At 47.9% G+C, this 22,607-nt stretch overlaps 3 protein-coding genes across 13 annotated transcripts; 1 reads left to right on the plus strand and 2 right to left on the minus strand.

Annotated features, from left to right (window-relative positions):
* The first annotated feature begins 1,076 nt into the window (after positions 1-1,076).
* Positions 1,077-9,122, plus strand: LOC120825339 (SERTA domain-containing protein 2-like). Of its 2 annotated transcripts, none has more exons than XM_078079667.1 (2): positions 1,077-1,411; positions 6,103-9,122. In XM_078079667.1, the coding sequence occupies exon 2, from the start codon at positions 6,107-6,109 to the stop codon at positions 7,076-7,078; it is 972 nt and encodes a 323-aa protein (XP_077935793.1). In that variant the 5' UTR covers positions 1,077-1,411; positions 6,103-6,106; the 3' UTR covers positions 7,079-9,122. The 2 variants fall into 2 exon arrangements, with proteins under 2 accessions (XP_077935793.1, XP_077935794.1); XM_078079668.1 differs by lacking the exon at positions 1,077-1,411 and adding an exon at positions 5,300-5,580.
* Positions 9,123-9,450: 328 nt separating this feature from the next.
* Positions 9,451-17,485, minus strand: aftpha (aftiphilin a). 9 transcript variants are annotated; one of them, XM_078079662.1, is made up of 10 exons: positions 17,258-17,485; positions 13,797-15,550; positions 12,796-12,974; positions 12,530-12,659; positions 12,393-12,449; positions 12,173-12,295; positions 12,019-12,079; positions 11,413-11,496; positions 10,948-11,071; positions 9,451-10,822 (listed from the first exon to the last, which is right to left on the minus strand). In XM_078079662.1, exons 2-10 carry the CDS (start codon positions 15,519-15,521, stop codon positions 10,681-10,683), a joined length of 2,625 nt encoding a protein of 874 aa, XP_077935788.1. In that variant the 5' UTR covers positions 15,522-15,550; positions 17,258-17,485; the 3' UTR covers positions 9,451-10,680. The 9 variants fall into 9 exon arrangements, with proteins under 9 accessions (XP_077935788.1, XP_040042777.2, XP_077935787.1 ...); XM_040186843.2 differs by having other exon boundaries at positions 12,019-12,082; XM_078079661.1 differs by having other exon boundaries at positions 12,796-12,995.
* A 374-nt stretch (positions 17,486-17,859) lies between these two features.
* Positions 17,860-22,369, minus strand: LOC120825346 (galectin-related protein). 2 transcript variants are annotated; one of them, XM_040186934.2, is made up of 6 exons: positions 22,231-22,369; positions 21,366-21,505; positions 19,659-19,724; positions 19,358-19,446; positions 19,027-19,207; positions 17,860-18,525 (listed from the first exon to the last, which is right to left on the minus strand). In XM_040186934.2, exons 2-6 carry the CDS (start codon positions 21,402-21,404, stop codon positions 18,382-18,384), a joined length of 519 nt encoding a protein of 172 aa, XP_040042868.2. In that variant the 5' UTR covers positions 21,405-21,505; positions 22,231-22,369; the 3' UTR covers positions 17,860-18,381. The 2 variants fall into 2 exon arrangements, with proteins under 2 accessions (XP_040042868.2, XP_040042869.2); XM_040186935.2 differs by having other exon boundaries at positions 21,366-21,410; positions 22,231-22,359.
* Between the last annotated feature and the right edge of the window lie 238 nt (positions 22,370-22,607).

Here is a 22,607-nt window from a genome sequence, read left to right on the forward strand (position 1 = left end):
GCCTCCATCTCTCTTGGTGGTTGATTCTCGGCAATCTGGAGATGAGGAGGATAAAGCTTTTCATGAGGGGTCACCAACTTTGAAGAAAAAGGTTGGAAGCGAAAAATCGAGTTTCTCGTTCTTGGACTAGTTTTAATAATCTAATGATGCATGTACAATAGTTAAACTATCCCAAAGAAATGTCACTGTACTTAATACGCATACTCAAAGTACATCTTTCTGACTATTCTCTCATACTTTTCAACATTTTCAATAGAGGTGTTTTACTATTGAAGGAGTTCTCTCCATACCTGCAGCTGGCCAGTGTCATAGCGTCATAGCAGTTGAGTCACATCATTTTTTAAAGTCTTCATCAATCCCTCCTGCGTGGAAGTATCATGTGTCCCCAGAAGGTCCCACGCTGTACATTATTCCGTCAGTGTGGCCCCGCAGGAGCTGCGTCAAGCTCAACGCGGTGAGATGACGATGTTGCGCACTTCTAGTTGGCCTTCAGAGTAAAAGCTCTACATGCCTTGCAATAACTACTTGCTTTCTATAGTGCCTCACAACACAGTTATATACAGTATTTAGGTATTAGGTATAGTACAAGGTTTGCCTTTTACCATGCAACATAATATGTAAAGAAATAGCTGAATTAAAAACTTAAAGCTGTACTAACTCATGTTTCTCATGTCACTCTTTCATATTTTATTTAGTATTTTTTATTTGTATTGCTACAGGAATATACCTTAAGTTTAACAATACATTACAGATCTATTGTTGTTTATTAACAGTTAATATAGTCTTTCAAATGCAATATACTTATCCAATATGTGATGACATATCCGAACTTGTATCTCTTATATTCTTAATTAACATTGATAAATACCGTTGTGTCCTATTGAGGAGATTACAAGAGATTGTCCTACTGAGCTGGCATGTCTCATATCATATCTCCGTGGCAACGGAGCGCACTGATGAAGACCATCTCTGGAGGAAGGTTTTGTTTGGTCCTATTTAGTCAGAATATTTTATATCGGCTGTGCATTAAAAAAAAAACTTTAAAAAAAAACTGCCGGAAACTGATTTTATTTTGAAATTCATCCCAGGAAGTAGTTTGAATGGCAGCTCGTGCCGGTTCTCTGTGACATATCTCCTCCTCCTCCTCCTCCTCCTGCCGCTCCGCCGCTTCGCTTCGCCATTGTGCGCGGAGCTCAATGAGTGTTGAGGTCGAGGCTGCCGCGGGGGTTGGGAGGCGGGGGGGGAGGACGACGATTCGCACTCACACAAGCCAACAAACGGACTAACGGCTGCTTTTATCCTCCATCTTCTCCTTCTTCCTCCGCCTGACCGTCCGCCGCTTCCCGCTCCCGGCCTCACCGACGACACCCGATGCAGCAGAGGAGACCGTGGACGGGACTAGCTACATGTGGTGAGTGACACACCGGCACCGACCGGGGACACCGACACCTTTTCACGCACGGGAACTTGTCCGCGGGAGGTTTTTTTGGGGGGGGGCGGGGGGGGGCGGAGGGGGGGAGGCGTGCGGCAGCGCGGCTGGTCCCGGGGCGAGAGCGGGCGCGAGCGCGAGCGGGCTTGTGGCGTTACGTCAACTCCGTGAGAGGAGCCGTCGGACCGGTCCTCGTGCGGAGGGTCGTGGCCGGGCGAGGGAGCCCGGTTGGCGGCGCAGGTGGCGCGGAGGTCCCGCGGTGGCCCGGAGGGTCCCGGAGGGTCGGCAGAGCAGCTGCCGCTCTGACGGCTTTAGTGATTAATTCCCCCCCCGCAGGGAGCCTCCCGACTGCTCTCAGATGACAATGTTTTAGGTTAGATAGAGAACTTTAAATATGTTTTTAACATTTAGTTTATAGTCCTCTTATTGTACTTAATTACACGTAGATGCACTTCATTAACATAATATGCCTGTCAAGTAATTCACCTTTTACGTTTTATAAGAGCTACTCGGTGTTTAAAATACTTTTAATATTTCAGTTTCATTTTCATTTTTTGGTGTCTGTAATAACTGGAACCTCAAATGAAACGAATGAATTAGTTAATTAAATGCTTTCTCTATTATTGATTAATCTGTCGTGGCCCCTTTTAATGAATTAGTAATCCGGGTTGTCTCCAAAATAATTATTTTATCTGAAATCCCAAAAGTGTTACATTTATACTTCTGTTTAAAAACCAATTATAGTGAACTGATGGATTGCAGATGTTCAGTTTACTTTTCCATGTGTTGTAGTTTGTTTGAATTAAACAGCCGTCGGGTTTAACAGAAGACATTTCATCCACCATTAAACGGAGGCGAGTAGAGGAGATTTACAGTAGCTGCACGAGGACGCCGTGTCTCACCAAGTGTCCCGCTGCTGTGTTTGCTGCTGTGTTTACTCTGGTCGAGGTGACACAGCTGGGGGAGGAGTGGGAGGGGGGGTCAAAGGTCAGCGTGTGCTGCATGTTTCCTGGCGTGGAGTTCGAGGCTTTAAAGGGTCGACAATCAGCGCCCCGCGCGCATGGCGTGACGCCTCGACGTTGGGACGTTGGACTCTGCGGGACGCCCGTCGCTCTGCAGCCCGTGGCGCTTCGGGAGACATGCTGGCGTGCTACGCCAAGCAGGTAGAATGTTTGCCGAGCTCCCCTAAGATAACACGGCCTCTGCACGGTAAGTTTGCAGTGCCAAGTCGGGAAGGACAAACCTAAACCAAAAGACTGGTGAGCGTCTGCATGAGGCACACGGTTTGTGAAGTGCAGCCGAGGCTCATGGGAGCTCTGCAGGTATTCGGTCAATAACCCCAAAGTCAGAGCTTCACACTTTCAGACTTTGACCTGCCGATGAGGCGTCTGATTGCCACACGGTACAGAAAGGTGATCCAGGCGGCCTCCTGCAAAGCGGGTCTGTGCTTGATTCGACACTCGGCTGTTTAATATTTAAGTGGCTCTGTAATCGCTGCGGCTCTTCTCTCTCAGCGCCGCATTTTAACGTTTCTGCTCTGCAGGTTTTTTAGATGAAATCCTTTCGGTTGCTCTCCCTGAACACCCCTCCACCTGCGTTCCACTCCTTCCTATTCGCATAAGCGAAACGAAAAAACACGGCCGTTTTTCCCGTCAGCTTCGCTGGGTATGTTCTCCGAAACGTCAAACTGAAACGAGTCACCGGTGACGAGGGAAAGACCGAAAGATCAAAGACGCATCACCTTTGAGTGACAGCCGCTGTGCGTAGTGTACGCTGTGACTCACACACACACACACGCACGCACAGAGGTGTGTGTGTGTGTGTCCTGCAGTGAGGCGTCGCCAGCAGGAATCACAGCGAGTAAAGTCCACCTTCGCCTCCGGGACTCTTTAAACCCGATTATCAGCTGAGAGATGAAGATAATTCAACAAAACAGAGCGAAGGAAAGAAGCTGAAGACAAAGTTGAAGAAAATATCTTTGTTCTTCAGAAGTGCAGCAGATAAAAAGTGTCTCTTTGAAAGGTGTCCGTCGGCAGCAGAGATGTGCTGCTACATGTCAGGCTCAAGGCGTGGGCAGACACACACACACACACACACACACACACAGGTACACAAACTCAACCTTCTTCTCTTTCCACAAACCTCATACAAGTAAAAACATGAAAAGGTGTCTTTTCTTTCATGTTTCGATCTCAAGGAAAACAGAATCACCTTCTAATGCGTTTGTTAATATTTAATTGTGCTCCAACAGTCAAATTCTCCCAAATTTTCACAAATTATTTATTTTCTGTCGTCGCGTTGGAGAAGCGTGACGATGTTTCTCTGTTTCTCGCGAATAGTCCGACTTGGTTCTGGTGCGTGGTGGCAGCCGTGCACCCGATGGGCGTGGCCGTGGTCGTGGTCGTGGGCGGGGTCACGTGTGGTCCGCGGGTTCGAAGCCTGGGGGTTTGGGGGGGTTTCCGGCCGTCGACCATCTTGTTTTTGGCTTCATCGCAGTTTATTCAGGACCGAGACCCGCGAGTCCGCCCAGCGCTGATGTCCTGACATGTCATGTGACCCGAGGCCGCAGCTCGATTGCGTTGGCGTTTATTAAATATTTATTAACGGTGTCAATCTTATTTGGAGTAATTGATTACGCGACTTAACATTAGCCAAATATCATACAATTAATTAGCATAACTGTTGATGTTTTGAGTCATTTGTTGATTAATAACACAAAACGTGACCGTTGGAGCTTCTCTCGATGTGAAGACTTTGGGTTTTGGAGCGTTGGTCGGACAACACAGAACATTTTAAGCCTTTTTATAAACTCTCCAAAAAGAAAAACAAGGCTACTGGTTCGGATGTAAATGTGAGGAACAGACAATGCAGAGCGGAGATCGATTTAACCGCCGACCAATAAGAAGAGAACTCGACCTCTATGGGCAATAAAGCGTTTGATGACAGAACGGTGGTTTCTCCAAACGATGGCGAAAGGAAACGAGTCGACTCGACGGGTCGCTGTCGTACTCTCGGCCCGCGGCCTCCCGGCGATGAGGTCATGTGGTCACATGGGTTCGCACTGAGGCTTCAGTCCGTCCTCCCGAGAGCACAGCGGCCGTAACACAACACCACATTTAATGGTTTACTCAATGGAAAGGTATGCTGCACGCGCACACACAGACACACACAGACACACACACACAGGCCTGTCAGATCTCCTACACAAAGACTTTGGTCGTTCATTTCCCACAACTGCAGCGTTTCTGAAACTATTTTGGGATTTCTACCTCATCACACAGACAGCTGGCGAAGGGGGAGGAAAGAGGGAGGGAGGGAGGGGAGGGGGGGGCGACATATTTGAACCTCAGCCAGCTGATCCGAAGTCAGTCACAACCGCTTTGATTGGTGAGGATTCTCAACCGGAGTGTGTTCACTTGAGTCTTTAAATTCAGAAGTCAAGTATCAGACGTGGGGGAGGAAGCATGTCTCTCTCTCTCTCTCTCCCTCTGTCTGTTCCTGTGTCTCTCGCCCAGTCACCTCCTCTCCTCGTCCTCTCGGGGTGTCGGAGCAGATGGCCCCTCTGAGGGGCCCCGCACGGGTTTAAAGTACTGAGGAGGAGGAGGGAGAGCTGATGAATAATCACATGTAAGAAGGAGGCGTGTGTGTGTGTGTGTGTGTGTGTGTGCGTTTGTGCGTGTGCGCGTGTGCTGTTTAATTCAGTCTCTGTCAGCGCTTTCTGACGCCTGTTGGCCGAGTGATCGAGGTCACGGGTTCAAATCCCCACTACCGCACGTCTCCAGCACAGCAGCTGCCGCCATCAGCGCGATAATGTCATTGTCCTCATTCTGCTCGGCGGTTTGGACGCGAGGTGCAGAAGACCGACGTGTACGACAACTCTGTCGATTTTGAAAAGCTGCAGTAGTTTAGGAGTTTGGTTCTTGGCGGGACGAAGAGTCGTGACCTCGACATTTACACAACAGCAGCGAGGGGATCTTCAGACCTGTGTGTGTGTCTATGTGTCTGTGTGTGTGTGTGTGTGTGTGTGTGTGTGTGTGTGTGTGTGTGTGTGTCGTCAGGACGGAAGTCGCCCGTTTCCTGTGTTTTGTTTTGTTCAGGGAGTCAGAAGGTGTCGGACCCTGATCAGCTGACTACGGCTCACATGGGAGCAGGTCAGCTGACTGTCAACACACGCACACACACACACACACAAACACACACACACACACTTCTTATGACTCCTCTCCCAGGGAAAAATGTGACTTGTCCGTCACAACCTTGCGTGTCTTCAGTATTTCTCAGCAGCACACACGTGTTTCACTTCAAATGTCTATAAACCCCCCCCCCCACTCTACTACCTAGTACAAGAGGTACTTTTCTCTCTTACTCTTCTTTTGTTGTTGTTGAGTATTAAATGAAGGACTTTTACCTGCTTGATCTCCAGTTGATCTCCATCCTTCTGTAGAACATTCCACCAAAACGTTTACATCTGCTGAGGCTCAGATTTCTGATTTTTCGTAAAAGCGGCCGAATGCGGAAACGCCCGAAACCGCAGATCGCGTTCTGAAGGAGTTCTCCCTAATCCTTCCTCGCTCGCTCTCCGGCGGGACCTGGTCCGCTCGTCCCCCGGAGCGGCGTCTCTGTCAGTGAGTGGACGTTGGTTTAGTTCCGTGACGCCTCTCCTCTCCCCTCAGATCCATGTTGGGCATCGGGGTGAAGCGCAAACTGGACGAGGATGACGACGTCCTGGAGGAAGAACGGCGTCCCGCGGCGCCCGGCGCCATGTCTCACGCGTCCTTCACGCTGCAGCGGCAGACCGTCCTCAACGTGTCCCTCATGAAGCTGTACGGCCCCCGGACGGGCGGCGGCCTCGGCCTGCGGCGCCGGGTCCTCATCAACAACGTCGTGCGCCGCATCCACGACGACTTCAGGCAGGAGGGGGGCATCGGCGCCCTCTTCTTCTCGGCCGCGCCGCCAGCCGGCGGGTCCGTTGCCGCCGTCTGCGAGGACGAGGGCTACCGGCAGGCTCCGCCTCCTCCCGCCTCTTTCAGCATCCTCTCGTCGCCGCTCACGGGACTGGCGGCGCTGGACTCCTGCCTGACTCCCGCCTCGCTGCTGGAGGAGGACCTGCCCATGTTCTTCACCCTGCCGCCGCCGCCCTCCCCCTCCTCCACCCAGCACCACCCCAACCACTCCCAGAGGCCCTCGCCGTCGCCCAAGGACAGCTTCTCCTCGGCCCTGGAGGAGATCGAGGAGCTCTGCCCCCCCTCCTCCTCCTCCTCCTCCTCCTCCTCGGGCCCGCCGTCTCCACCTCTTGCCCAGTTTGATGTCGTCGTGAAGGAGGAGGGGCGGGGCTTCCAGGAGGTGGAGAGCAGCTTGGAGAAACCTCCTCCTCCTCCTCCTCCTCCTCCCTCCCCGGGCTCCTTCCTGACGGACTTCGCTCTGGACGACGTCCTCTTCACCGACATTGACACGTCCATGTACGACCTCGGCCCCTGTCCCCCTCCGCTGGGAACGCCGCCGTCCAAGATGGCGCCCGCCGTGATGGCAGACGACCTGGTGCGGTCGATGTCGGGGTACGGAGCGGCGGGGGGCGGCGCCCAGAACCCGCCTTTTAAAATGGACCTGGCCGAGCTGGACCACATCATGGAGGTGCTGGTGGGCAGCTGAGAGGAACTTTGAGACTTTTTATGACTTTTATTCATTTTTGTACAGTTTGAAAAGTGGCGCCGTGCTTCACTCTGGTTTCATCTGGAGGATCCGAGATTCACACCACTGAGTGAACGTGTTCGAAGCCCCGGTGACCTCCGGTGACCTCTGACGTGAAGCGCCGTCCTTTTTTTCCACCGCTGTCCGAGAAATTGTAAGAAAGGAAAAGTCGCATGTTTTTAAGAATGAAAACGTCTCATCAGCATTCATGAGAAGAAACCGATCCTGTGCCTTTTTTTAAAAACCTCGATCACGTCACGCTGTTACTCGTCTAGTTTAATAACCTTCAGTTCTTCATTTAACCATTTTGATTTGACCCGTCTCATCCTGCCTGCAAAACAGATTTTATCTGTTATCAACAAAGAATGTGAAAGTCTTTTTAAAAAGCAACACACACGTAAAGTTTGCTTCTTTCTTTTCTCGGATTTGAAAAGATGAGAAACAATTTGTAGCTTCAGAAGCACGAAGAGGAGAAAATCTCATTGGTTGAGTTAAATTAGCAGGTTAACAATCTGCCTATGAATATTAAAACAAACGTAGTAATAACTTTAGATAACAAGCTTTAGACATTCAGACAAAGATCTAAAAAAAGAATTCAAATTAATTAAGGAAACTTAAAACACTCTTAAGTTGCCTCTGAATGCAGAAAGTGATAAATTTCCTTTCATTTATCTTCAGTCTGATGTGGTTTCTCACAGTTGACTCAACCAATGCAGCAGCTCCTACTAAGATAAACGCGTTAAGCTTCACGTGGCCCTGGAACACACAGTCTGTGATCTATTTATTATCTCTCGGCTGTTTGAGTATTTATTGTAACTCTTGACACTAATATTTAGTTTGTACGGAACATCGATATGTATTCTTTGAAAGGATAAATCCAAACTAAAGCCGACTTCGCAATGGACTCAAGAAGGAGTTTTGGTGGAGAATCTCCCATGAAATGTACCATCATTTAATAAATGATTTGGTTTAAAAAAAATGTAATACAATGTAATATATTTTAGGATTTCAGCAATGCAAACGGCCTCAATTCAACCCATACCGATCCAGAGTGTGAGTGTGTGTGTGTGTGTGTCTGAGTTATATGTGAATGAACACTGGGCCTATTTGTTTGATTTTCTTTCTGAACTTCCAAATGCCTGTTTGTTTGTTTGTTTGTTTGTTTGTTTGCTGCCTGTGTGCGGATGTCGTAATCCTCGTGAATGGATCCCCAGATCGATCATGTCCTGATACATGAGTATTAAAGCTGAATCCAGATGTGCATCTTTTTAGAACCACCTCTGTGTCTCCACCTGCTGGACAGATGATGTAACAGCAGGTTCTCGCCAGTAAGACCTGGAATGTAACCAGTAAGGTTGTTTTTATACATATTGTTTTATTCTACATCTGTTATACAAGTATTCATAGTTTCTTTTCATCAATTAAACTTCACAAATGTCTTTAGGATTTAATTCTTGTTGTTTTTTAGGATCTTCCTGGAGCAGTTTCACGCCACTATTTACAAAATGTTTAAACTATTTTTATTCAACCGTGAGACTCAAAACTTGCTGTGAATCACAATGTAATAAACACGGTGACTTGTTTGTTCAAGAGAAATGCAGATGGATAAAAGGTTTATTACTGTTTGTATCATGAGCATCATAAATACCTCTTTTTACTGTAAAATAATACAATTACACTCAAACTAAATTGTTTTCATTTTTAAAAACTGGTTCCTGGGTGTTTTTTCAGATTTGGTTTTCTTTGCGTCCATCTAGAGAATGAAAGGTTGGTGGTTTCTCATCAAACCAAATGTTATAATTTCTGTCAGTTTGAAGCACTTCTGTGGCTAAAGGATCTTTTTATGTTTTTGACGGGACATTAACAGAAGGGGAGGAGTTAGACGTCACATGACTCTGTGCCTTGTCCTATGCAATATGACATTTTCCTTCTCAGAATGATCTATGAATGTGTAATGAGGTTCCACTTTAGTAATTTTATTTTCTACATTAAATGAGGATTCTGATCTTTGTCTTCTTGTCCGTCCTTTGTTCGCTTTGTCTTTAGAATTTAAGTTAATCACGTTTTGCCTCATACTTTTTCATGAAATCTTATCAAATGTAATATGAAAATAGCCATTATATGACCTTTGAATTTTTATATTTGGGCAAATACATTGTGAAGCGTGTAATAAAAACAAAATTGTAATATTTAGATAATACAGAAAATGAAAAGGTGGCAGTTTTTTTTAAAAGGTTTTCGGGGCCACTCTGTTGCTGCCAAAGTTTCCTTAAACACTTTGATTTATTCAGGTGATGGAAACGTTCCAACGACGCAAAAGAAACAGAAACAAGCAGAGAAGATATCTATTTTAATTTCTTGTGTACACTAAAAGTAAAATTTACACACTTAGTCTCAAAAGAACCCGGGCATGCACGATAACCTTTTGACAGGCTCTTCAAGTGATTCAGTTTTTTTCCATAGGAACTTTCCCGTACATTTTACAGTCCATAGTTTTCACTGTACAGTCTAAAGCCACAGTGAACTATGATTACATCCATTTCATCTTTACAATGTGCAAAATCCTCCTGGGAGACGGGCCGACAGCAGTAAGAGCGGGAAAACAAACCAAAGCAAATAGGAGCGGCAACGACAGAAAGCCCTTCATATGAGGAACGGCGCTCACAACCCGTCACGTGAAGCAGACATTGGTCCCTTGATTCCTTCACTGCAGAAACGTTTAAGTCTCAGTGGTTTTAACCAAAAAAACAACAACAAACAAACCCTTATTGTTTTCACACCTCAAAAAGAAAAGGACACACAAACGAAGGAGACAAACAAAAACAAAGACATCCGGCATCCCGGAGACGGCGGCAGTGAGGGGGGCGGGGCTTAAGTTACGTTTAAAAAAAAGAGCGGTTAAAGAAAGGAGTAAAACCGAAGGGGAAAACTGAGGCCTTCAAACGACGAGGGGACAGAAACATTCAGCTGGATTTTGCAGGCAGTGTGGTTTCAAGTCCATAAATATATATTTATATAGAGGAGAGATTTCATAGATGTTTATAAATGTATTCATTTAAGCTTACATATATTCCACTTCATTTCGATTCAAAGAGCTTCAGCTAGTGTTTCCTTCACACACCACAGAGACGCAAAAAACATCCGAAGAATCATTCGGAATTAAAAACAGAACAAAAATAAAGGAATATAAACATTTAATCCCTGATTATGTACACGATGATTCTTCTAGATACGAGCGGCACACGCCTCTACACCTCCCACTATAAATTATCCACTCTATAAATTAATTAATCTCCTTTTTCCCGTTAGGTGTGCAGGTCGTCTGCTCAGCTCTCTGCGCTGTTTCCTGTGATCATAGGTGCTTCGCTTTATATATAAGAAAAAAAAAAGTTTATAAGCAAAAGAGCAAATAAATAAAACAAAATAAAAAATTATGAAGAGGGGAGGGAACTAAAATGCAGCATGAGAAGAAAAACAAAGAAGGTGAAGTAAAACTTAAGATGGAGCCCGTCGGCGGGAGGAGCCAGCGGGCAGAGGGGGCGGGTGGGTTTGGGGGCGGGGCTTCAGTCTGCAGCGGCCTGGCAGCTGAGCGGCGTCAGCGTGGCGGGGAACATCAGCACCTTGGCCTGCATGAAGGAGAGGTCGGGCAGACGGCCGATCACTTTGGCCGCCTCCTCGCTCAGGTTCTCCTCTTTCCTCGGCTTCCTGTCAAACAGGAAGTAGAAAACAACTTAAGGACTTAAACTAATATCATCAGATATCTGTTCAGGTTAGAAATCTACCCCCCCCCCCCCACGACACTCATTTCTTCCCCCGCTTTGACCCCTGACCTGGTGGAGGTGCTGGTCTTCTCCATGGTGGACATGAGGCGGGCGAAGGCGTCCGCCACGCGGCTGCCCGAGCCGCCCGAGTCCAGCTTGGCCGTGGTCAGCTCGTAGAGCTCCGGGTCGACTCCTGAGACGAGGAAAGACGTCAGAACTGAAGAACTCCGGAGTGCAGCAAACCAAAGGCTCTTATTTTGAAGGATTTTTAGTTGTCTCATCTCTCTTTTTTCACAATGTAAAGTGCTTTTTGAGTAGCTTTTATGACTGTAACTATTTCTATTTCTCGCTATTTCTAATTCTTACGACATTCATTGTAACCGCCTGAAACTCTGAGGCAAATTCCTTGCATGTAAAAACCTGCTCGTCAATAAACTCAAATTCCAAAGTTGTGAGCACGACTCCCGACCCGTGCGACTCCTCCCACAAAGGGGGAGGAGCCGGGAGGAGAGCGCTGAGCCCGAGGAGGCTGACCTGGGATGGAGGGCGAGCTGCTGGAGCCTGAATCCTCCACAGGACCAAAGAAATCCAGGTTTAACAGAGACGAGCCTCCGCTCGCTGCTCGCCGCGGTTAAAGAACACGGGGACACGGAGGGCGAGCGACAGACAGAGAGAGAGAGAGAGAGGAAACCAGAAAACATGCGGCAGGGTCAGTGATCAGCGTCCCCTAAATGTTAGCCGGGTTTGATGGCGTGTTGTTGTTCTCATGACGCGCTTTAAAGGGAAGAGCCACAGATTCAGTGTTTGCTTTGATGTTTTTTTTTTGCTGCGTCACATTTTAGGAGCTTCGGTTCTTCAGACGAATCTTATCTTCCGTTATTTTGGTTTCACTGACATTGTTTACTGTGGATTTTTACTTTAAAGGAAGTTGTTGTTGCTTTTTTAAGCATCTAAAAAAATGATCTAGAATCCGACATTTTCATGATGTGTGAAAAACAACAACAACAACGACGAGTCTACGGACTTAAAGGAAACAAGCCGAGCGGTTAGCAAAGTGGGAGGATATTAGGAGGACAGCGGACGTGGCGTTAGGAGGATGGGGGGGGGGGGGGGGGGGGTCGGGGTTCAGAGGCCACCTACCGTCCAGAGGGTTGGTAAGGCCACTGCTGCTCCAGTCGAACTGGACGGGGGGGAGCGCCTCCTGCTGGGGGGAGTCACACGTCACACAGTCAGTTCATTCTGAGGGTCTTCAGTGGGCGCTGTGTGTGTACGGGTAGGGGGGGGGCTCCCTCACCTGGACTGCGTCCGAGAGACAGGAGCTGGTCTCCGGAGCCACTGGAGGCGCCTGGGCTATAGAGGCGATCATCTCCGCTGCAGAGACGGGCTTCACAGGCTCTTTGGTTGGTTCCAGCATCCCCTGAACAGAAAGAAGACAAAGAATAAGAAACGCGCACGTCTCCACAACAACAACAACAACAACCGCGTGTGAAGCGGCGGGGGCGCGGGCGACTCACCAGGCTGGCGGCGTACATGGGCACGATGACCGGCTGCTTCTTCTGCCCCGTGAACAGCTGCACACGTTAAAGCGGCAGGTTAGAAACATATAAACACACAAAAGCGGTGTGACGAATGTCTCCGGCGGGACGCTCACGATGTTGCGGGTGTCGATGCCGAGGCAGCAGAGCAGCGCTTTGTTGCAGTAGGAGCCCCCCCACTGGTATCTGAGGCCGAGAGCCTCGTGGACGTCCTGAAGCTGCATCCACACGCCGCCCCGCGCAGACCTGAGCGACGCAGCACACGTTCAAGGAAAAGAGATTCAGAAACTTATTTTGAAATTCTCTTCTCTGGACATCGAGTGGAGTCAGTTTATGTTTTCCTGCCTGTTGCTTCAGAGGGCCTCCCGGTACAGAAACTCACCGGTTGCCTGGCAACGCCGCCGCCTCCTCCTCCTCCTCCTCCTCGGCCCCCGGCTGAGGTTTGTCCTCCGGCGGCTCCAGCAGGATCCTGAGGGACGCCACCTCGTCGTCCACAGGCGGCGCGGCGGTCCGAGGGAAGCTGCCCTGAAACAGCTTCTCCAGGCGGCTCGACAGCGTCGCCTGCAGCCGCGGAACAGACGTCTTTACGCTCGTTAAACATAAAGTAAAAAAGGAACATGACAGCGGCGATGCTGGACGGATGTTCGCCGGGACAAACGCACTCGTTTGTAATATTTACTGAGAGTTAAACAGTTGTTAAAGCAGACAGCTTTACAACATCCGTTGCCGTTGACAACCATCTTGAAATAATTGGCAACAAATTCTTACTTTTTATACATAAAAACAACTGCACGTCGTAACAAATTTAAAAAGGCAGTTCAAAAGGTTATCAGTGCTTTCAGTTTCGGCAACAGAAAGATGATGTCTGGTTGCCTGGCAACCACTTTTAAAAAGCCTCGTCTGCTGCGGCGGCGTCAGGGGTAAAACAGAAGACGCCTCGAGTCCACTACGTCTATGAGGGGAAAACTGGATCAAGAGAAAAGGGTCCCGGTGCACTTTCCTCTCCCAAAACGGGGAGATGAGGAGTTGGATCAGACGGACACCTGCAGCCCACCTCCCTGCTACACGGGTTCTACTGGGAAACCCCCCACGGGGAGACGGGGGTCTCAGCGCAACTGTTGAAATATGACTGAATATGAACAAAGAATATGATTTAAAATTTAAAACGTCCTCGTTTTGCAGGAAGCAGAACTTATTGCATATTAATGTTGTATAAATAAGTCGTATAAAGAAGTAAAAAAAATGAAATAAATATTCAACTGTTAATGGGGCATAAAAAGTGCAGATTTTTAATTTTCAATGTTTTGAGAACAAGAAACTTAATTGTTTTCGCCTCGATGTTAAACTTTAAAAGTCGGACCAGTTTATTTCCACACTTCTTACCGACTGTCGGTCCGTTTCCTCGCTGACTGCTGGAAGTTCACTCTCATGCCACTCCTCATCTTCCTCCTCATCCTCCTCCTCCTCGTCCTCTGCTCTCCTCTCGGCAGGAGGAGCGACGTTCTGGTCCTCGCTGAACGCAGCCCAGGACTCCTCCTCCTCCTCCACCTGTGGGTGCTGCTGCTCCCCGAAGGCGCTCCACCCTGCGCTCGCCTCCCCGTCTGCGCCGTCGGCCACCGAGTTGAAATTCCCGAAACTGTCGCTGACGGGGAAGTCGGCGAACTGGCCTCCGTCCTCTGCGTCCTCCTCGCCGGCGTGAAATCTGGGCGAGTTGAAGTCGCCGAAGTCGTCTTCGTCGTTTGTTTCCTGAGCAGCGGCGGGGCTGTTCGACCCGCTCCGCACATCCGGCCGGTCCAAGTCCAAAGGCTGGTCGAAGCCCTGACCGGAGTCCCCGAAGTCCCCAAAGTCGTCCTCGTCCTCCGCCAGCTGGCTGTGGTCAGCCGGCGTGGGGGTCTCGCCTTGGAGGGGCGGAGACGGAACCGAGCCCGTGGTGCTCATGTCGCCAAACTCCTCCAGGGCGTCCGTCGACAGCGGCCGGCCCAGCGACGTCTCCGTTTCTGTCTCCGTCTCGTTGCCAGAGCACTTCCCGTCCGACTCTCCCGCCTCGCAGTCCGGCGAGAGGTCGCCCTCGCTGCGGCCCGCTGGGTCTTTGGGGTCGTCCCCGTCGACAACGTCCAGAGAGCGGGGTCTGTGAGTGCAAACCGCCTCCGAGGCGTCCCCTGGTGGAGACCCGGCATCCGCGGGAGGAACCCGGTCCGCGTCCTCAGGACCCCGGCTTGCGTCCTCATGGTTCCGGTCCGCGTCCTGGGGGCCCCGGTCCGCATCCTCATGGTTCCGGTCCACGTCCTCAGGGCCCCGGTCCGCATCCTCAAGGCCCAGGCTGGCGTCCTCAGGGCCCCAGTCCGCGTCCTCATGGTCCCGGTCCGCGTCCTCGGGGCCCCGGTCCGTGTTGCACGAGCCGCCGGGGGCCTCAGCGTGATCAGATAAGGAGTCACAGCCGGAGGAGTTGACTCCAGTTCTGTGTGCGATTCTGACATCGTCTTTGACATTGTCCGTTTGTGAGACATTGTCCCTGACATTGTCCTCTGACGTCGCTCCCTGCCGCTCTGTGTCGTAGTGCTCGCCGCCCGCCGGGCTGAGGTGTCCCACTGCGTTGGAAAAAGCAGCAAAGTCAGCAAAGTCGTCCTCGGGGGTGACGCCCGTGTCCTCGGTGGACATTCCTTTTACGTGAGAGGGGACAGAATTATGCGAGGGGGGGCTGCCCTGAACATCGAAGGTCGCGAACCCGTTAGTTAGCACCTCCGTGCCGCCGGCGGTGACGCACCCCGACGACCCGACCTTTTTCACGGCAGTTCTGTCTGGGGGGGCGCTGCCCAGGCGGCCCGCCGGCACAACGCCATTAGCCCTGGACAGGTCGTCGCCGGTGCCGTTGGAGGAGGCGTGGCTGAACCCCGCCCCCCCTCTGCTGTGGAGGACCTCGGGCGGGGAGGTGGCGCCGAGAGCTCGGGACTGGTTGAAAGTGGTCGGGGTGTCGAATTCGGTGAAGCTGACGCTGTTCGGGACGCTGGAGAAGGTGCCGAAGTCCCCGAACTCGTTGTCGTCCTCGTCCGCGCCGTCCTCCATCGGGGGCGGGGAGGACGAGTACATGCGGATCACATCCGGCTCCATGGTTCTCTGACGGATCCGCCTGGCTACACCTGAGGACGGCGAGACGAGACATCGTCAGAAACAAAAATCGGAAATATCGACGGCTTCCCTGCCGGCCCGGCGCTCCGAGGGCGACGAGGCCGACGGGCGATTCAGGCCGAAGCCACGACGGAATTACTGAGCCACTACGAAGGCTGATTGACGGTAATAAAGTGGTAACGACAATCGGAGGTGCATAAAGGAGACACTAAACAAACAGTGACAACATGAAGCAGCCAACACAGCTCCGGATCAGGACGCGATCATCGTGTACTAAACGGTCTCCTAAAAGCCTTATCTCCGTTTATATCACTAGAATCACAAAAACAACCCAGCGTTTTAAACCACATTGTGGAGACAAAAAAAAAAAGGAAAGTCTTCCAAAACCGCTACAGCGTCGCAGTATTTGTTCAACCAACAACATGATCTAGTCTTTTGGAATCAGTGACTGGAAACGATGAAAGGCTCGTTAAAATCCTTTGTTGTTTCAGGAATCTGCGTAAGAAGTTATTAGGAAATCACAACCCGATGGGACCAAAAACTTTCAGGCATGAAATCACGCGAGGGAGCGACTGAAAAAAGGGAAAATGAGGAAACTCTCACAGAGAACAGAGGGCGGCGACAGCAACGTGTACTTCCTTTGGCCTTATCTCACCGAATACCTGTGTGTTTACACCCAGGCGGCTGCAGACACGCAGGGCCAGAAAGACCAGTCCACCGACAAAAGGGACACTTCAAAACAGCAGACGGTGCTTTGCCCTGCAGTGTTCCTCCTTCACTAGTTGGAGCTTCTTGTATTTCACCGGTAATCCCACATCCTGCACCTTCACAGCTTCACCCCGTATGTGCTAAACGAGGTTAAGACAAAATGACGTAAGACTGCATTGGAGAACTCACAAACGTACCAAAGGAGATGTTAAAGTACAACAAAACAGCTGCAGCTTTAAGTAGAAGTAAATGTATTAGAAAGCGCAACGCGTTAACTTCTCCATTAAGACGCGTTGTCACCTTCGAGACAAGGTTAGCGTCTCATCACAGATCTTCACCTCATGACCTACACACACACACCTCTTGATTAGCAGAGCTTCACACATTTCCTCACTTGTTTGACGTTTTGGAGAAGCTACGAGGCTAACGGAGCTAATTCAGTAGCACCTAGCTTAGCCGGCTAACGGACTCTCTGATGCCACTTTTGGCACAGTGAAGTTAAGAGGCCAGATCTGAAAAAACGCCCCGACCCGGATTCGTTTGACAGGACGCGAACAGCTACGTTAGCTTTGACTAGACGGAACGTAGTTGAACTGTGAGGCCGAGACACTTCGCTGAGAGGGTGTAACGACAGGTAGCTTAGCTTAGCTTGGTTAGCCTGTGGGGAAAAGCCAAGCTACTTGATGAGCGTTGTTACCAGTTAACGTCCAATTGGTGCAATGACACGTCGACGCGTGGTGTGTATTCCTGTTACTAAACGGCCGCCGCAGGTGTGTAAAGGCCCGCAAAGGCCACAGCGTCACATAAGTTACGAGCAAAGCCAAGTCCACCACTTCGGGCTAACTACGCACCGAGCTAACGGCTAACGGCTAACAGCTAACGCCAACGACAACAACAGGCATCTTCTCCTGAACGTCCGGCTAGCTTTAGCTTTAGCCGATCCCCATCATCCGTCCCGGGGGTTTTGGCAGCAGGTGTCCCGGATCCCCAAAGGAAGCCGGTGAGCTCACCGCGTGATGCTGTCCGCTGGTGTCCATGTCTCAGTCAAAGAGAGCCCCGTCCCCGCGCGGTCGGATTGATCCGTTTGGACGGCGGCGGAGCGCTGAGAGTGAAAACTGAAGGTTGAGTCAGCCGGCTGCTGCTAGCCTGCCTCAATGTCCCCCAGCATGCACCGCGGTGACAGGTGGGCTCCCCGCCGCGCTGCTCGGTTCCTCTAAAGTTTAGAGGAACCGAGCAGCGCAGTTTAGACTCTAAACTTTAGAGTCTAAACTTTAGAGTCTAAACTGTCCGTGTTTAACAGGTACGTCGCTAAGTGCATGTATTTATCATATTACATTGTATGTAACCGGGAACTTCTATTACAACCAAGAGTTATATGAACCCACAAAATGCTCACGTCAAATTTCCAATTGCTGACATTCTTCTCCTTTTCCTGAACTACAACCTTCTTTTTGGGCTTTTTCTTTTTTTAATATTTTACATTGTATTTCACAAAAACGAACAGAAAGCAACAATGATTGCTGGTACTAACCAAACACATTAGACCACTCTATCTGGATCATTTTGAATGACAACAATGTATTTTATTTTGCAAAAAGTACACCCTTTGGGACACACTGGATATCGAAATAATGATTCATTTCTCATATAGATGTTCATGTACTTTTAATACGGACATCACGCTGTGTGGTTTGAGGTAGTCATCAGATCACGGAGGCTGTCAAACAAATGCGACTTTAAAAAACTAGAAATATTACAAAATATAAAGATAATTCCTCCTGGTTCTCAGCTGCCTTCATGTAAGCTCAATGGATGCAGTGAGAGGATATTTACAGTTGCAGCAGTTGTGTCCTATTGGCTGACTATATGTTCCACTAATGACAACAATTATACAATGAAGGGCATTAACATTCTAAAAAATACATTACATAAATGTTCTGTGAACCTTTTGGGGGATTTTGCTAAATGTTTCCACATATAAATAACAGTTCCAATAAAACTTTCCTGAAGTAGATCATAGACACACAAATGTATCCTTCAAACTCATTTCTTTCCATCTTGAACCACAAAGTCCTGAGTGAATCCCCGAGTGGGTCCCGGAGGTTTGTGTTTCCATGTCTTCATGTCCCTCCCCTCAGGCCAGTTTGGTGACGGAGACGCCGCCTTTGATCCACAGCGTGTCGATGTCGCCGAGCGACGTCAGCCGGTGGTGGAAGTCGAACAGCTTCTGCCCGTCCACGAACACACGGAACCGACTTTGTTCACAGTGAATCTCAATCTGGGAGAAGAGGAGAGACCCATTTGACATTTAACGTGACACCCGAGAGGACTCGTCAGACGTCTTCCCCTCAGGTAAACTAAAGCATCACATCACAGCATCAAGCTGTGGGATTCAGATGTTAACGTGTTGGGAGAACAAAATGTTAATGAGATCAAAAAATGGAGACTTGGACATCGACAACATACAGTTCAATTATTGTTCAATACACAAAGGTTTTCTGGTTTTATACGAGCAAAATATTGAATTGAAGAGTTTTTTTTAACAGTTTATGTGGAATAAGTCAATACTTTCTGTCATAGATTGACATAGACTTTAGCCATGAAAGGACTTATCAATGAGTTCCTGCTGAAGTCATTGATGATTGACAGACTCTCTCTTTGGGGCCCCCCCCCCCCTGGTGGCGGTTGATCACACGGAGTGGAGGCGTGCTGAAGTAACCGATAATACGTTTGTAACACGGCTGGCGCCTCTCAGGGACTCCGAAGAGGCTGTTGGTACCTTGAACGGCTGGCCGGCGATGAAGGGGAAGAACGGCGCGGCTCGGTCGGCGTCCCCCCAGCAGCCGGCCACGCAGGCCCTGCGCAGGACCTGCCGGTCCCGGAACCGGATGCAGAGCTCCAGGGCCACGTCGGGGGGAGGCTCCGCGGATCCAATGCCGCATGTCAGGGCCACGTGGAACCTAAAGGACGAGAACCGGACGTGACTCTGACATCGGCGTCATCTCACTGGTCGCTCAGATGCTTCTTCAAGTATGTCAATAAGCTGAGTTTGACATTTGGCTTTGTGTGATGATTGAGTTGTGAGGGAAAGTTGCATGGATGTATTTTACCTGTCAGGACACGAGTCGACAACACCAACCACGACCACCTTCTTACCTGGACGCATCCCACCAGGGATGTGACCTCTGAAAGGAACCGCCTGCACACACACACACACACACACACACACACATGAAAATACATGGATGCAACAAAGATGTGATTTCACAATGGAAGTAAAATTAAGTGGAGATCATTAACAACATTTACATACAATTTAAAAAGATTAACACAGTATGTTCTGTATACTTTTTAATATACCGGGTTCAGGGAAAAATAATTGCGTTTGAATATTTTGAGACGAGTGGCTACCAGATTTCTCTCAGGAGGACGAACACTTGGTTTATTTTCATCACTTCTCTGTGGAACGACCCACTTCTGAAAGGAAAAGCAACAACACGTGTATTAGCTGGTGTTTGTGCCGAAGTGGAAAGGTCGGGGGGGTCAACAAAATCATTAGGATTCATCCAGGGAAAGAACATCAAGCGTTCTAACCAGGGTGTACGATGCACATATAAAAAAAGAAAAATAAATGCAGCGCCTCTAAATATTTATTCGATTCCTTCTTCGCACGAGCTGCAATAGCTGATTTCGACCAGCAGGGGGCGGGGCGGCGCTGCAGGGAGAAAACAACAGAACAGCGCCTCCCGGTTAAGAGGAAGAGAAGAGTAAGAGGACAGAACGACAGCTAACGCTTGCGAGAAGCTAACAACTAAGCTACGCGGTGAAGAAAGAATACATATAAACGTTTAAATATTTAAAATGTACCATTAATTAGTAACGTTTAAAATTACGCTAACATGAGTATTAACATAATATGAATAGTTTTGTAAATTGCAGATCTGGTAAGATTTAAATTTAAAGGACAACAGAAAATTCGGTTAAAGTATGCCCAAATATTTCTTCATTTCATAATTACAATTTATTTGTATTATAAAATCAATATGAGGTTTTGAACCACAATGAAATCATTTTTTTGATAAGAAACTATTCCTATTTTTACGTTAAATCAGGTGTTTTAAGTTGAATGATCTAATATGTGTATGACTTGTCTAACATAATTATTAGACAAATAAAGTAAAATGATATAAACACATTTGGGAGAAGTTTAGTAAAAGAAAGAAGGAGCATAGAAAAAAAAGAAAAAAGTTTTTATTCACTGAAATTAATTTTAATTGAAAGACTTTGAAGTCGAAAGCAATACGGTTGATAGCGTGACGTCACGCACCCTGTGACTAGCACGTGCTGCGTCAATTCTGAATAAAACAGGAAGTAGAATGACCTCATGTTTTACCTTCAGAGTAAAATCAGCTGATCTGAACGGAGCTGAGTGGGTTCACATGTCATGTTAGACTTTGAGGTTAGACATTAAGATCCGTATTATGATGCAGTAAAGTTAATTCCCTAATGAGTAGTTTTCCCACGGGCATCAATAAAGTAATCTTCATTGATAATCAGACATCATATTTAATATTTTGTATTATTAACATGTAAATGAAGTTGTCACATAAACGCAGTGCCGTAAAAAGAAAAATATTTCCCTCGGAAATTTTGTAAAGTTGAAGTGAAAAAGTAGATAGACGTGTCAAAGTACGAGCACCTCCAAATTGTACTTTAGTACAGTACTTGGGAAAATATACTTTCCATTACTGTTGTCTTTAATGCAACACCTCTGGATTTTCCCCGCGCTTAAAGTTTAAAACCAGTATCCAAGTAAGCACTTTCCTACTGAACTGTCTGACTGTTTCATATAGATATTGAAAATGCTGCCTCAGATGATTGGTCATTTTATTTTGTTAAGTCCAACAGGAAGTCGCATGGTTTCATTCCGGCTGGCTTTACACCAGTCAGAGGACAGCCGGTTATTTGAGAAAACTAGTTTTCTGTCGCACAAGAAACAAATACTGAAAACAGAAAAGTTAATCCGATGCCCCGTCAGATCGATCCTCTCTGTTGTTGTTTTTGCTGTTTATAAGTCTGTCACCTGCTTCCTGTTTGCCCAGGTGTGCTCAGACTCACCTTCCTGCCCTGCGCTGTCGCTCTGTGTGTTTCGGCCATGTTGATCTGAAGGGAAACAACCAGCGGAATGAGAAGAATGAGCTGCAGGTCCAGTTTGTCCGCCTCCGACGTCTCCTGTCGCCTGACGTCAGAGCTTCAACCTCCCTCATCCTCATTACACACACACACACACACACACACACACACACACACACACACACACACACACACACACACACACACACACACACACACACACACACACACACACACACACACACACACACACACACACACACACACACACACACACACACACACACACACACACACACACACAGCTCTTCTTTGCGGAATAACTTTTAACACTGTTTATTTATTCTTGAAAACAACAAGTCTTTTAATAATAATAATAATAATAATACAAAATTGTTGGTGTAAAAAAAACATTTTAATGAAGAAATCAGTCTAACGTGATAAGTTGATTTGTTTTTAAATGTTTTGTTATACAGTAAAGAAACTTTGCTTTATTTGATGTAATCGCGTGCTGGCGAGTTGACGTAAGGAAACCGAGCTACTCACTATTATTTTATCTCATTCAAGTAATGTTTCAATGTCACGTCTGTATCATTGTTTGCGTAGAATAGTTGTTGCCGTGACAACGAATGGGGATCCTGAATAAATAGTAAAGTAAATGTGCAGACAGAGAGCAGAGTACCTGATACGTGGGACTAACTACATCCACGATGGCTCTTTGTGTCTTTGTGGTCTTTGTTGACATTAAAGGAAATGAAGAACATTCCCAGACTGTGAAGTGTTGAACGTTTGTCTCAGCAGTAATGAAACAAATCTAAAAGTACCAAAGTAAAAGTCCCCAAAAACTCACCTCACCAGCCTGCAGCCGAGGAACGAAGCTCCACCAAAAACGTCTCCGTCTTTGGTTCTGATTCGTTGGTTTGTACAGAAACGCGTTCTGTCGCCACTTTCCCCTTTTTCCACTTTCCGTGGAGGGAGGAAGAGAATGGGAGGAAGCAGGACACGAGGTCAAAGGAAAGGCCCGAGCAGGAGGAAGAGGAAACAACAGACGCTCCTCGCTTGAAAAATAAAAACTAAATCCAAGATTCAATTAATATATATAATATTCAGTATAATATATATATATATATATATGGATATATATATATAAAAACCTTATTATATAAATATAATATAAATAAATATAATCAAACACACACACAACTAGGTTTATAGGGAAAACGTAAT

The sequence above is a fragment of the Gasterosteus aculeatus genome, chromosome 9 (genome assembly GCF_964276395.1).
Source record: "Gasterosteus aculeatus chromosome 9, fGasAcu3.hap1.1, whole genome shotgun sequence".
Classification (NCBI taxonomy): domain Eukaryota; kingdom Metazoa; phylum Chordata; class Actinopteri; order Perciformes; family Gasterosteidae; genus Gasterosteus; species Gasterosteus aculeatus.

Coding starts and splice junctions, on each gene's coding strand:
- LOC120825339 (XM_078079667.1), top strand. CDS start 6,107: ATGTTGGGCATCGGGGTGAAGCGCAAACTGGACGAGGATGACGACGTC.
- aftpha (XM_078079659.1), bottom strand. CDS start 15,521: ATGGAGCCGGATGTGATCCGCATGTACTCGTCCTCCCCGCCCCCGATG. Junction 12,996..13,796: donor AGGAAACGGACCGACAGTCG/GTAAGAAGTGTG, acceptor ACGAGCGTAAAG/ACGTCTGTTCCGCGGCTGCA. Junction 12,660..12,795: donor GCGGCGTTGCCAGGCAACCG/GTGAGTTTCTGT, acceptor TGCGTCGCTCAG/GTCTGCGCGGGGCGGCGTGT.
- LOC120825346 (XM_040186934.2), bottom strand. CDS start 21,404: ATGGCCGAAACACACAGAGCGACAGCGCAGGGCAGGAAG. Junction 19,725..21,365: donor CGACAGCGCAGGGCAGGAAG/GTGAGTCTGAGC, acceptor TTTTCCTTTCAG/AAGTGGGTCGTTCCACAGAG. Junction 19,447..19,658: donor GTCCTCCTGAGAGAAATCTG/GTAGCCACTCGT, acceptor GTGTGTGTGCAG/GCGGTTCCTTTCAGAGGTCA.